Here is a 14,399-nt window from a genome sequence, read left to right on the forward strand (position 1 = left end):
CCTGTATGCAGCAGGTGCTCAGTCAGTGGCCGGTGAGACACTGATGTGATCTGAGATCCCAGGACTCAGCTCCGGAGATGCTGGGTGATCCGTCTCTGGGCTACCCAGCGTGTTTCCATTTGAACCCACTGATGGGGCCAAGCATTTGGGTGAGCTTTCAGACCACCTTGGTCTCTTTGCTGACCCCAGGCCTTGGTGCAGTGGGCAAGGTGCGGGGAATGCCAGCCACAGGGCACCGTCTAGCCTGGGGGCACAGGCCCACCCTATCCCGGCACCTACCTCTCTAGGGCCAGTGCCAGCAAGGGGGTGCCACAGCTCACAGGGCTGGCTCGGCATTTTCTTGGGTGTTGTGGGTTGAAGGGCTGTCCCGCCCAGCACACCCGTGGTCTGCCCAGTCCTTGCCCAGCGTTGCTGTGCCCGGTCCCCCGTGTCTGCCCTGCAACAGGGAGTCAGGTAGCATGTGCCAGTGTGCAGGGGGCCCCGGGACTGGGCCCACACTGGCCACAGGAGGGTCCCCAATAGTGCCGTTAGTGCAACCTTGTGTGTGTGTTGGGTAGGGGGTGCTAACGCTGAGCCCTGTGGGCGAGGCCTGGGCCCTGTAGCCACCAGGGTGGAGCGATCCCTCCTGGGAAAGGTGGGGAGCTGCTGCCCTCCAGAGGCCATCTTGGGTTCTGCGCCCACAAGGCCCAGCCTGTCGGGGAGCAGCTGGGCAGGTCACCCCTGTGGGCACCCAACCCCAACTCGGTGCTTTCCTATAAAACCCGCTTTCAGAACTCAGCCTGGTCCCTGCAGGGCTGGTCCCCACCCCACCCCCCTGCCCTGGTCATCCGGCACCTGTTTGGCCCCTCCAGCACCCCGAGACTGGTTCTGCCACTGACCTGGGGAGCTCTGGGGGCATCTCCTTGTGTCCAGCTGGCTCAGGGTGTGGCTGGGGCTAGTGGACCTGGAGTGGGTGGCTTGGCCTCTCTGAGCCCCTGCTGTCTCAGCCGTAAGCGGGGGGTTAACGATGACCGTGGAGGGAGTGCAGAGGCCCCAGGGTCATAGGTGGTGGAGAGGAGGACCCCAGCGCTGCCAGTAGAGGTGAGTCTCTGGAACTCTCTTCACCCTGCGGCTGAGACAGTGACTGCGCGGGGCCAGGTTAGGCAGAGATGGAGGCCCTCCTTCCCTGCTTCTGGCCTCTGGGCTGGCCCTGCCCCTGGGGGAGAGAGAGGGCCCCTCATCTCATGGAACTCTGTGAGTACTCTCTGCAGGGGCCCCCAGCGTCAAAAATAAGGACTCCAAGGTGCAAAAAAGTGTGTTTGGCCCTCGAAGCTCAGGGCCTTTGAGCACGCCACGGTCTCTCCCCGGGACAGTGTGCCCCCGGGTCTTCATGGAGCTTCAAGGAGCCCCCCCCCGCCCCCCCCGCCCCGTCCTGTACACCTTTGCCCCCAGGGCACCCTCTCAACCAAGCCTTTACTCACCACCCCACAGAGGAAGGAAAACACCTCTCACCAACTCTGTCCTGGCTCCCTGGCGGGGGGGGGGGTTGCACTGGGGCCCCCCTACAAATACGTTAGAACCCCAGCCCCAGAGTCTGTGATGTGATCTTCTTCGGAAATAAGGTCTTTGCAGATGTAAGTAAGACAAGGTCATACTGGATGAGGCCAGGCCCTAAATCCCGTGGCCAGTGTCCTTACAAAAAGAGGGAAATTTAGATGCAGAAGGCCAAATGACAGCAGAGAAGGAGGCTGGGGTGACACAGAGTGACCACCTAGGGACGTGAGGATGGCCAGCATCATGGAGGCTGGAAGAGACCAGCAAGGACCCAGTGCTAAAGCCCCCAGAGGGAGCGTGGCCCTGCGGACCTCCAGCCTCCAGGATCTGCTTCTGTGGTTTGAAGCTGCCCAGGAGGCCATGCAGCGGCCCTGTCCCCATCTCACGGTCCCTCAGACCTCCTCTGCCCTCTGATGGGTCCCCTGCTTTGCTCGCCTTTTCCCAGATCTCCCTTCTCCCCAGGGACACACGCTCGTGAGGGTGGGACAGGGGTGATCTGCAGATGGTGGCCGGCATGCCCTGGTGTCACGGAGCTCCATGCGGCGGGCCTGGAAGGGGCTGGGGGGTCACCGTGAAGACATCCACGTGCGCAGCCAGCCAGAGCTCGTCCTGCACGCCCCACAGCCTCCCTCCTGGCCCGAGGAGATTTTCAGCCTTGAGAACTGAAAGGCAGAGGCAGGCAAGAGCAGCAGCTGTGTGCCCCTGGTCCCCCCACCCCAAAACTTGAGAGCCTCGGGGTGACACCACTGTCCCATCGCTGGGCCCCAGGCCTGGGCCATGGCCAGAGGCAGCAGGCTGCCTTAGCTCCTAGAGCCAGGGTCCCAGAACTAGAACCCCTTAGCAGGGTAAGGTGGGTAAGCCACACGCTTGGCGCTCCCTAAATGGGACCCTCCCCTGTGCGACATCCCCAGCAGGGGGAGGATGTAAACCCCCCGCCCTGTGGCTGTCCAGCATTTCCTCTGAGAAGTCATCCGCGGGAGACCCTTTCCTGTGCCTGAGGGGACCCTGTGCACCTGCATGGCTGTGCTGGGTCCCCCAAACTTCTGCTCAGCCACTGAGGCCGCAGCCCCGAGAGGCTGTGCCCTGTGGCCAGCAGTCCCCTAGGAGGCCTGTTGGCCTGAACATCCCAGGGTCCAGGGCGGAGGATGAGGCTGCAGGGTGTGTCCCTCTCCCCTGCCAGGGCCAAGTGGACAGTGCCCATTGCCTGCTCCCCTCCCTGCCTGGGGGCCACAGGGAATGTGCTGGGTGGAGGGAAGGGGCACAACCGCCTCCTTTCTTCTCCGGTCCTGGCACTGGGATGACCTATCACTCGCTGCAGGGTCCCACGGGTGCCTCATCCAGCCGCCGGGCAGCTGGGAAAGGTCTCTTTGGTCTCGGATGACGCCGTGGCTATGAGTGGGCCTGAGGACAGAGGCTTCTCTGTGCTGATGAGTGCAGGCCCGGGCGGGTGGGGTCTACAGATGGGCGAGGGGGCGGTGCGGGGCCTGGGTTGCCAAGTGGGGCCTGGCTGCCTCCCCAGCCCACCAGCGTGGCCTTGCTGAGCAGCTCAGCTCAGGGGGCTCAGCTCAGGGGGCACGCAGTCACTCCTCCTTGTACCCCGAAGAGCAGCTGGCCGTTACTTTCCGTGAAGCACCTGATGTGTGTGTCATTTTATTGAATTCTTACAGAAACTCCCCAGGCTGTGGGTGTCATCGTCCCCACACAACCAAGAGGTGAAGGCTTGCCCATTGTCGCCTGGCTGGTGAGTGGCCCGGCCTGGGTGAGAACCCAGGTCCATCTGACTCCAAAGCCCCAGCCCCTGTGTAGTAATCAGGGACTATTTCAGGTTTCCAAAGAAGTAGGGAATTTTAAAAAAATGTGTGTAGTTGACCTCAATTGAGAATGTAAAACGCTGCAGACATTCGGCTGCGATGAAGCCGCCCCCACCACCATCAACGAGCAAACGGAACAGAAACTACAAGAGGCAACTGTTTCAGATGTTGGACGACAGGCAGTGAGGACAGTGGCTCTTGGGAGAAAGAGGCAAAGCTGGAGAGCCCCAGGGCTGCCTGGCTTTCTTCGAAGAGGTGGAGCATGGTGGTCTCGTTGGGTTGGGAGGCAGACATGGGGTTCAGGGAGGCTGGGGGGATGGGGACCCTTGGGCCGCAGTGCAGAGACGGAGCTCCAGAAACCCTCTAGGGTTCCTACTCTGTACACATGCAGAGTGAGGTCCCAGGGAGAACAGCTCCCAGTGTCCAGGCAGGCCCAGGGACACTTAAATGCCAGCCTCCCAGAAGGAAGGTGCCTTGTGGCCACCCAGGGCATTCGATGCAGACCAAAGGCAGTGTCTCAGGTGTGGGGCTGAGCTCCCCCGCAGAGTGTGGACTGAAGGCTGCTCTGCACCCGGCCTCGTGAGCTTTGCAACAAGCCTTGCAAAGACCAGTCTCCACCATCACTTAACACCCTGTCGGCACAAAACTCAATATCCTTAAACACGAGAAGCTAGGATTTCAACAATTTAGCAGGCACAACCTCCAGCACCCAATCAAATAGAACCGGACACGTGAAGAAGCACAAGCATGGGACCCATAACCAAGAGAAGAAGCAGTCAACAGACACAGACCCAGAAATGCCACAACAACAGAATTAGCAGGGAAGGCATTTAAAACTATTGTAACTATCTCCAAGGATTTAAAGGAAGCCATGCACAAAATCAAAAAAGAAGAGAAAGTATGATACTGAATCAAATGAGAATTCTAAAGACAAAAATACACAATATATGGAAATGAAAAAAAATGTACCAGCTGGGATTCGCAGCTTAGACGCTACAGAAGAGGAGACCCACGGACTTGAAGGTAGGATGATAGGAATTATCCAAAACGAAGCACAGAGACAGCAAAGCCTGGAAAAGGCAAGCAGAGCCTGGCTGACCTGGGGTGATACCGAGCAGTCTAACGAGATGTGGAATCAGAGGCCCCAAGGGGCTGAGGGGGAGGACATTTGTTTAACAAAGTAATGGCCCAAAATGTTCCAAGTGTGAGAAAACCCTCAAGCCCCCAGATCTAAGAGCTCAAAGGACTCAAAGCAGCACGAACACAAAGAGCGGCCCGCGCGGCGCCCGTGGTCTGACTGGTCCCGCAGAGCTGGACGCCGTCTCCAATGTGTTAAAACTGTCCACCGAGAGGTCCGGTTCCGGGGAAGATATCCTTCCAAACGGCAAGTGAAATCAAGACATTTTAAGACAAAAGATGAGAGAATTCATCACCAGCAGACTTGCACTATAAGAAATGCCAAAGGAAGTGTTTTGGGCCAAAAGGAAATGATGAGAGAAGTAAATTTGGGTCTTCACAAGCCATAGAAGCCCATTGGAAACTGTAAACACGTGAATACACCCGAGAGACTTTTTCTCCTAAATATTTAAAAAAATTCTTCAGGCTATTTGAAGCAAGAGTCACAAGAGCCCATTACGGAATTTATAACACGTGTGGAAGAAAATAATAGCACAAAAGACGGGGAAGCGAATAGAATTACACTCTTGCAAAGGTCAGATATTTTATGCAAAGCGATATTTTGTCACTTAAAGAGGGACACTCGTAAATTAAAGGTGAAGCATTTGGCCCAAGCCAGTACTTCCTGATGACAAAGGTCTGGGCGCTGCAGGGACAGCAGGGAACGTCGGCATCCGGATACAGGCATCACATCTGGCCTCGTGGCCCGCGGTGAGAAATGGACAACGTTCTCCTGGGGTTCTGGACCAAGGCAGAGAGGTCCACTCTCCTTGCTTCTGTCCCTGCCGGTCCTCGCCAGGGCAGCGGGGCAAGAAAAAGCCAGAAAAGCATACCTTTGGGAAACGAAGAGCTGTTTCTCTCTCTCCATCTCGTTGGTACATGACCTGATGCCTTTACATGACCCCAGCATGTCCACAGGTCATGGCAGGTAAGACGGAAGCCCCTCCCCGGCCTTCCCCCACGGCCTCCCCGCCTCCTCGAGGTCGGTACGTACAGCCTGGTGCATGTTTTATGCGGTTCCCGCACACGCGTGCTGTCATGGGCAGCCATCAGCGCCACTCCCTCTGTGCGGGGCTTTGGGATGGAAGTCTGTGCTCGTAAGCGCCACACCAGGTGGCCCAGGCCGGGCTTGGGCAGCTACGGGGCGAAGGGTGGGCTTGCGCCAGTGCCTGGGGCCAAGCAGGGCTGGGAGCCCCCGAGCTGGCCCTTGGGGCTTTGTGAGGGACCCACGAATTGAAATGGGGGTGGGCGGGTCACACTGTTTTCAAAAAGTCAGGTTAACCGAGGTGCAGCATCCCTGTAGTAAGAGCCCCTTCGAGGATACCGTCGGCTGAGTCTCCCACCGGCGTGTGGCTGTTTGCCACCATCACAGTACGGAGCACCTCCGGCACCCCGAGCCTGCTGGCCGCTCGCCTGTCCGTCGGGGGGAGCGCTCGGCCGCCTTCCGCTGTGTGTCTGGGGGGTTTCCTTCGCTGCTGAGTCGTGTTCCTTCCCACAGAGGCGCCCGTGCACATCCCTCTGTTTCAGTCCGTTTCGGAGACTGAACATATGGACCAGACCTCAACATAGGACCCTGACCTCTGACCCACGATCTGCGAGAACCAACCCGGAAAGTCAAACAATAACCCAGAATGGCCGAGACTTGGTCCCTCACTGGCGGCTTCTTTAAGCTTTACCCGCCCCCCACCGGCCTCCAACGCCGCGTCAGCCCGAGGAAGCCGCGTGCTCCCCACCGATCACGCGGGACACCTGCTCTCCTACTGCCTCCAGCTCCCAGGCCCCTGTCCAGGCTCACCTGGAACCTTCCCCTTTTCCACCACGAAGCCCCCCCCCGCCCGTTTCCCTGCCTGCCTTTGAGTCTCCGCCAAATCGGGTTCTGGTGGCGGCCTCCCTGCAGCCTGGAGCCCTGAGTTCAGCAGACTTCGCCTGCTCTCGGGGTCGGGGGTGGGGGCTTCCTTTGTGTCCACGGTTTGTGCTTTCACTCACCAGTGGCTGGACATTCGGGTCTTTCCAGTTTGGGACCATTACAGATAAAGCCTTTGTGAACGTGGGCGTACAGATCTCTGTGTGGAGGCCAGTTTTCAGCTCACGGTGTTCTGGAAGCTGCCTCCTGCTCTCTACCTGCTCGAAGGCTTCCTGGAACCTCCTGGTGGGAGGAGGGCCACAAGCCAGAGCCCAGGACAGAAGGGGGCAGCTCCCTCCCTCGGGGTTTTGTGTGGGCCTGGCCCTTCTGTGGGGTCTCAGCTGGTGCGCGGGCTCCCCCTTCTCGTAACCTTGGAGACCCATCCTCTTCGGGCCTGGACCCCGGAGCGAACTCCGTTCCCCTTTCTTGGATCGGGAATAGGCCGTGCGGGCGATGTTGCCGATGTGAGAAGCACGGGAACACTTTCCTTCGCAGAGGTGGCCATCCTGCCTTGGGACCGGCAGCCACCTCACCCCCCAGAACCCTCTCTGGCTCCTCTGGCCCCCCCAAAGCCACCTGACGTCTGGCCGCGTTATCCCGAATTAGGACACATCTCGATTTTTGGAAGACATTTGCTGCCACGAGAAATAAGGTTACCAATACTCAGAATAGCTTCTCTGCAAGTAACCAACAGGCTCACTTGGCCCAAAATGAATCCGAGGAGGAATTCAAAAGCATCTCTTTTCCCAGAAAACAGATTCCTCATTGACACATTTTTCTCTAGTTGATTTCCACCACCCCCGTTTCCAAAATGGAGACTTTTTCTCAGTCCTTTATGCAAGGAGCCGGGCTGCAGAGAGACAGAGTCCACTTGTCTGCAGGGTTCTGTTTGTCTCTGTTCTCCCCTTGCTCTGGGGTCCCCCCGACAATAGGGCTATTATCAGACAGCGCCCTGGTCGCAGAGACTCCCCTCTCCCCTCGGGGGCTAAGAGGAGAAAAGCTTCCAGGCTGAGTGAGGGTGGGAGGGGGCGCAGTTTCAGCTGACTGGAGCCCCGGGGGGGGGCAGCTCCAGGAAGGGCTATGTGTGTTGGGGGCGGACACTGGACGCTGTCACTCCTTCACTCTGAATGACTTGGAAGCACGGCCATTCATCAGAGTCGTGATTCACATAATCTGTCCTCTGGGAACGGAAATGCATTTCCCAGACAGGAGCCGCTCATGCTGCCTCAGGGCCGGGAGCGCTGGGGTGAACCCCACACCTGACCGTCGGGGCTCATGACCTCACTGATGCTTCACCGACGCTTCTTCAGTCACATCTGGGGGGAAAACAACTTTAAGATATTTAAACGCTTCCCCCAACCAACGCCTCACTGGGGAACCTGTTTCTTCCTTTGATGGCTATCAGAACTGCTGTCGCAGGGACCAGGCCTCCCCCTCCCCATTACTCCCATTGGAGCGTGTTCAGGCCCCTCAGAGGCACTGGAGTTCCCAGAATCTGTGTGGGAATTTACCTGGAGCGAGGGTCCTTATAGCAAACCATCCATCTATCCATCCATCCATCCATCCATCCGTCCATCTAGCCATCCGTCCATCTAGCCATCCACTCATCTATCCATCCTTCCATCCATCTGTCCATCCACTCATCTATCCATCTATCCATCCATCCATCCATCCATCCATCCATCCAGTCATCCACTCATCCATCCATCCATCCATCCTTTCATCCATCATCCATCCATCCATCATCCATCCATCCATCCATCCATCCATCCATCCATCCATCCAGTCATCCACTCATCCATCCATCCATCCATCCATCCATCCAGTCATCCATCCATCCATCCATCCAGTCATCCACTCATCCATCCATCATCCATCCATCCATCCATCCATCCAGTCATCCACTCATCCACTCATCCATCCATCCATCCATCCTTTCATCCATCATCCATCCATCCATCCATCCATCATCCATCCATCCATCCATCCATCTTTCCATCCATCCATCCATCCATCCATCCATCCACCCACTCGTGTAACCCAGCTTCTACTAAGAAAGTGTTTCAGGCCAGGCCTTGGGGACAGAGAGGTAAGTCCTGGCACTTTCCATCCTTACAGTCTTAAATCCAGTACAAGTGGTGATTTCTGACCAGGGAACAGAGGCTCAGGGGCCCCCAACATGTTCTGGGGACCTGAGAGGTTGTCTTTGGAGAGAGTCTGGACCAGGCACTCTACAGCTGCGGGGAGGGAGGCATAGCCACCCAATTTCTCTGTTTGACACCGTAATCTCGTTTTCTTCCTGCCTCACGCACCCAGGGAGGGCCGTGCGCTGGCATGGTGGGGGGGGGTGTTCCGTCACAGAGATGCCTCTTTGAGTGTGCAAGGCCGCCCACCTCACCTCTGTGCTCTGGTGGCAGGACAGCCGCCACAGGGAAGACTTCACGGTGTAAGTCCCGAGAACTCAGGGGCCGCCCCCCCACACTTGAGTGGGTGAAGGTGGCTGGCATGTCGAGGGGGTGGCCCCGTGCATTTGCTCAGTCCCTGTCTATCCGGCCCTTGCCTGGCGGGCAGGCTCGGGTCCTGGCTGGGGACAGTGCAAGGACGGCAGGCACAGCCAGGGTGCAGAGCGGTCAGGGAGCAGGGCCGGCCGCTGGGGAGGCGCACCCCTAGGAAGGGGCGTGTCTAGGATCGGCCTTGCAGGGTGGGCTCCTCCACAGGAGTTCGTGGTGGCCAGCTCTGGGCCCGGTGCACCCGGAGGCAGACATGTCTGGAGATGGGCGCACCTGGAAAAGGGCACACCTGGAGGCCACACCTGGAGGCCACTATGCCTTGGGGTAGACGCGCTTAGGGGAGAGCACACCCGGGCATCACCCCTCACGGCAGAGCCGCCCAGGGTAGTGGGTGCTTTCCCTGAGCTTGCATTGTTTATGAATTAGCAGAGGTACCCGGCCTGGTGGTGGTGTTGAGGCCATGTGTGTCTCAGCGTCCGTCCCCGGCGACCCTCGACCCAGGCTGGTGAGCCTCGCCCCTGGCCACGCTCCGACCCCGGGAACTTCCCCCATCCCAGGGGCCTCTGTTCTCCCTCAGTGAACCTCGGGGGGCGAGACTTAGAAAAGCACACAGATTTATTGCATGTCAATCTCAGGTATAAAGTCACTGTCGCGTTGGGAAGGTTACATTTGGTGTGTACAGTCCTACCCTACAGCATTAACCTCAGATCAGCTGCTCCTAGGCTTCGTCGTAAAGACGTGTCTCTACACAAGCGCGTCTGCTTTATCACAAGCATCAGATGCAGTCGCAGGACCACGAGGACGCGCTCCGACGCGGCGTGGCTTGCGCTGCGTCCTCCTCCCACGGAGACGCCCACGTGGGTCCCGAGCCGCGTTGCCTGTGCGCGAGCAGTTCCCAGCTCCTGTCTGGAGGACGCAGACCTTAATCACAGCCAACAAGGGCATCTACCGAATTCTCCTTTTCATAAAAATTTCACAAACAGACACGATAATGACCGCTAAACACGAGTCATGCACAGTGAACTTATAACAGAAGCAATTTACAATCAGGGGACATGGGACATACACCGGCCTCCTTCTCAATGGTTTTTTTTTTTTTTTGAACATTATATGAAAACCTGACATTTACATTTGATTTCTTTTTCAACACTATACAGTTCTAAAAGAAAAAAAAAAAAACAAACAAACCCAAACAACGAAAACAAACTGAACCAAGTTTGTACTGGAACAACGGCGAGGGGGGTGCGGATCCACGGGTGTGGGGCTCTTGCCAGCAGGTGCAAACACAAACGCGTTAGCGACGCGCTCCGGCCCGGGGGCTCAGCTTCCCTGGTCGCGGGAACGTCGACCACATAAAACACAGCGATAGAAACCTCCGGAATTACTTTGCTCCCAAGTGAATTGCACATTTGGGAAACTCAGGCTGCCTTTCATTTTTATTTTTATTTTTTCCGAAAGCGGAACTCCGAATCGGCGACGGAGAGGAAGAACGTAACAAACTGGAATGCAAGGAGGAAAGGAACTCTCCTGGAATCACGCAGGAATGTCTTGTCACAGTATCGCTCGCTGCTGCGGAGACAGGTTCATGGCTTCTGATACCCGGCTGACTCCACCGCCCAGGAGCGGCCGCGGCCTCGCGACTCCAGCCGGGAGTGGTGCAAGGTGCCCGGCTCTCCTGGGTGGTGCCGCCCCCTCCCCTCTCCCCCAGAACAGCACAGTGAATATAGCTCAGTAGATTTCAGTCACTTGGGCAGGGGGCTGAGGGGCAGGGGGACAGGGCAAGGGGCAGAGGGACCACAATCCAGTGCTTTGAGGCTTCAAGGCTACCAATGGGTGATATGTATTTGGGCAAGTGCTTTGCGAACGCTCGCTGAAGAAGCAGCTAGGACAGAGAAGGCCGAGGGCCCTGCGAGTTTCCAGGACCAGGCTTGGGCCACAGAGGTGCTGGGCTTGAACAGGAAGGCCACGCAGGCTCAGCCTGTCCACTGACCCACATCCAGGGTCCCAGGCGGGCTGCAGGAACATGCAGCCCGGGTTCAAAACAGGGGGTCTCTGCGTCCCACTCACGAAGGGTCCGGCTGGCCAAAGGATCGGCAGCTCCATGCGTCCTACCCAGTTGTCCCAGGAATGAGAGCAGCAGTGGGGGGATGGTGTCGGTCCGCTGGGGGCCGGGTCTGAGGGGTGGTGGAGGGGTGAGCAGGGAGCCTTCCTTTTGAATTTCCATTTGGGGATATCAGCGGTCCAAAGGCGGAACGCCGTTGATGCAAGACGGAAGGGCCCTGGCCCAGTGGGGCCCCAGGTTGACAGGTCTGACCCTGGCCACCACCCATGGACACAGCAGTCAGCCAGCCGGTTGCCCTGTTGCAGCCGAGCTCCGAGGCTGGGGTCTCAGAATTCTGGCCGCCCAGCCTCCTGGCCCCCACGGTCCAGGCTGGGCCCGAGCGTCCGTGCTGGTGCTGCAGCCCGGGGACAGAGAAGAGTAGTGAGGGCAGCTCGCTGTAGTCAGGGGCGGGAGAGGCACCAGGCTGGGGACTAAGTGCTCCTTTTGTCCGGGGTCCAAGGACAGACCCCCCCAAACCTGCCAAGTGCTTGGGCCCAAGGGGCTGAACGTTTAGTGGAAATGGGGCTAGCTCTAATCGTTTTCAGGGGGACAAAGTGAGGGCTAAAGGTGAGCAGGTGGGGCTCTGGGAAGGAGGGAGAGAGAAGATGCTGGCCAGGGCTGGCCGGAAATGACAGATGGCCATGGCCTGGGGTGCAGTCCAGAGGCGGTGGCCGCGGCCCCTTATCTGTTCTGGGACCACGGAGAACAGACGCTCAGGTCTCCACCTGGCCAAACTTCCTATTTTAGGCAGAGAGAGTCATACTGCAAAAAAAAGCACACACCTTATTCTTTAGCAGAAGGAATATAATTTGGGTTTACAGAAATGGGCGTTTGTATCTGCGGCTGACTCTGCAAAGGGGTCCCGTCTGGATGGAGGGGAAAGAGGAAATGCCACACCGTGCCTGGCCAGCCCAGCAGAGTGTGTGCGTGTGAGGAGGTGAGGGGCGGTGTTTGCAAAGCCTTGCCCGTGGGACTGCGCCCGCTCTTCCTCGCGTGGGGTGCCCTGCCAGCCTGGGGTGCACGGTCTCGCTGCCTCCCGTGGACCGGGAGTGGTGGAACCCTTCCGCGGGGGCCTGCAGCGGCGTGGCACCCTCGGGGCCTCCTCACTCAGGTCTCGCGGTGCGGAAGTGCCCGATTGTCGCTGGCCTGGAGCAGCGGGGACACGGGGACACGGCTGCTCCGACCAGCCCGCTGCACCGCCAGAGCCCCGTTCCCAGGCGCCCCCCTCCGCCCCGCCCCCGGCGTGGATCTACATTCTTTTTTAAGGGCAACTTGGACGATCTTTTTCTTTTCCTGTTGGGACATACTCTTTTTTCCTTCCAAACAATAAAAGAAATAAATAGAACACTTGTCTTAAATGCAAATGTAACTGAAACTCTAATTTAAGAAAAACACGTGATTGTCTGGAAACGGGCAGCAGGATCCGTCGGGGGGCGCGGGGGTATTTGGCACATTAAAAACCTCCCCACTCCCTGGTTATCGACCACACAACACACAACCTTATACACGGTTTTGGTCCTTCACTAGATGCTTATATTAACATTATTTCTTCACAATAAGAATGTCTAATGCCAAAATACTGTTAAGGAAGAAATAAAATAAGAAAAGAAATGAATTAGAAAAAATTACAAGTTATATACAGATTAAGGTAAATTCCATCAGGGAAAAAAAATTATGATTTGAAATTGGCCCCTATGGGAATAATTTAAAGCCCATCCGAGCGGAGAGGCAGACCCATCCCGAGGGGGTGACATCCGGCCGGGCCGTGCGGTCCTAGCTCCCCGAGAGGCAGGTCCCGCCTGGAGGCCCTTCCGTCCTGGAGCTGGTCTGGCCCGCCAAGAAGCCGCACGAGGATGGGAGGTGGCGGTCGGGTCCGGAGCTGAGGTCTCAGGCAGGCAGAAAGCCCGGCGGCGGGGGCAGGGGAGATGCAGAGCGCGCCCCACGGAGGCCACGGTGCGGGAGATGCCTGCTTCCTTCCCCTTGTCCGTCTGACGGGGGTGGGTGAGGTGGGGGCTGGAGACGCGATGTGGCCAGCGGGCCCTGCCGTCCGCAGAGCGGCCGTGGCGGGCCGGCATGGGTGTGGCTGATGCGTGGACCTTGTTGGGAGGGGCGCCTGGTGTGTGGCCCACCTCTGCACAGGGGACCTGAGCCACCGCTCTCGCAGCCCCCCCATACAATTGGGGGGTCTTGGTGGGGGTCACAGGCATGAATCCCCTGCCACACGTGTGTGACGCGGGCGACAGGCCTCTCTCGCAGCCTTGGGCCAGCCCAGGATACCGTGTCTCAGAATTCCACGGTACAGCTTGAAACTGCTCACAGGAGGGGGCCCCAGGCCCCTCAGTTCTGCTCGGGGGCACCCCAGATCTCGTTGGCTTTACAAATACGGTCAGGGATAGAAAACTTCTCCGTTATCTACAGTATAAAGAACACACCCAGACACAGTCTCAGTCCCCAGGCAGGTTCGGGTTTGCAAAGAAGTGGAGATTTCAAAGCAATGCAAAATTACTTTTAAAAAACAATTTGCAAGTCATCTTTCGATTTTTTAAAAAATACTGTCTATTTTTAAAACCACATGCTTAAATAGACTCTGTCGTCAATAAGATTACCAAAAGCGTTACTCTTGTAATTCTCATTATAAAAAATTGTCTGGGCGATCTCCCTTTGTAAAGCACACCCGTGTCTGTCTGGTCCTTTCTGAGACACCTCGCAGGTGCCCCAGCGGCCCGCTGCCTTCCTTCAGTCTGGGATTAAAATCCCGCCCTCACCCACTGGGTCGGCTCTGCGAGGCAGCTCCGGGAACGGCATGCGGCCGGCCGTGCACTGCACCCTTCCGGAACGCTATTCTTAAGACCAATTCTTGGACGGTGGGCCTCCAGGACGGCTCAGGGACTCCTGGTTTCTGAGTTTTCATTGGAAAAATTAGAGTTGAACCATGGTGTGTGTGGGGGGACGGCTGCCAAGGAGTGGTCATTGCAGGTGATGGCGCGGGGCGGGGGTTTCTCTGGCCCAGGCCACGCCGCTCTCCGAGGATCCCTTCTCCATCTTCCGCAGCTGGGGTTTCTGTTGGGACGATGGGGCCCCGAGGTCACCTTGCTTGGACTCTGGCCCCGGCCCCTCCTGGGCCCGTCAGAGGTGGTTGATGGGGTTAAAGGCTCCGGACTCCGGCATGGCTCCTGTGACGTTCAACCAAGCGTCCAGGGGGCTCTGGGGCGAAGTGTGGACAGGAGTGTCCTCGGAAAGGGACAGCATCATTGCGTACGCCTGGCCCGGGAGAAGATAAGGACACACACACACACACAGGACAGACAGGTGAGCTGTGTGATTGGGGTTCTGCAGATCCCAGGCTGTCCCCTTCCCGCCACCCC

The 14,399-nt window shown here is 57.8% G+C and overlaps 1 protein-coding gene across 8 annotated transcripts in view; it reads right to left on the bottom strand.

The window, feature by feature from the left end:
- Nucleotides 1–9,547: 9,547 nt before the first annotated feature.
- PRDM16 (PR/SET domain 16) overlaps nt 9,548–14,399 on the bottom strand; it is a 317,415-nt gene continuing 312,563 nt past the window's right edge. For 7 of the 8 annotated variants that reach the window (XM_087858580.1, XM_045803488.2, XM_087858577.1 and 4 more), the window contains exon 17: nt 9,548–14,295. In XM_087858580.1, the coding sequence (XP_087714706.1) occupies nt 14,161–14,295 (135 nt within the window). In that variant the 3' untranslated portion in view covers nt 9,548–14,160. The remainder of the gene's footprint in view (nt 14,296–14,399) is intronic. The other variant, XM_087858581.1, reaches the window with a different exon arrangement.

Source organism: Ursus americanus, chromosome 33, assembly GCF_024610735.1.
Source record: "Ursus americanus isolate L20-20 chromosome 33, mUrsAme1.1.p, whole genome shotgun sequence".
Classification (NCBI taxonomy): domain Eukaryota; kingdom Metazoa; phylum Chordata; class Mammalia; order Carnivora; family Ursidae; genus Ursus; species Ursus americanus.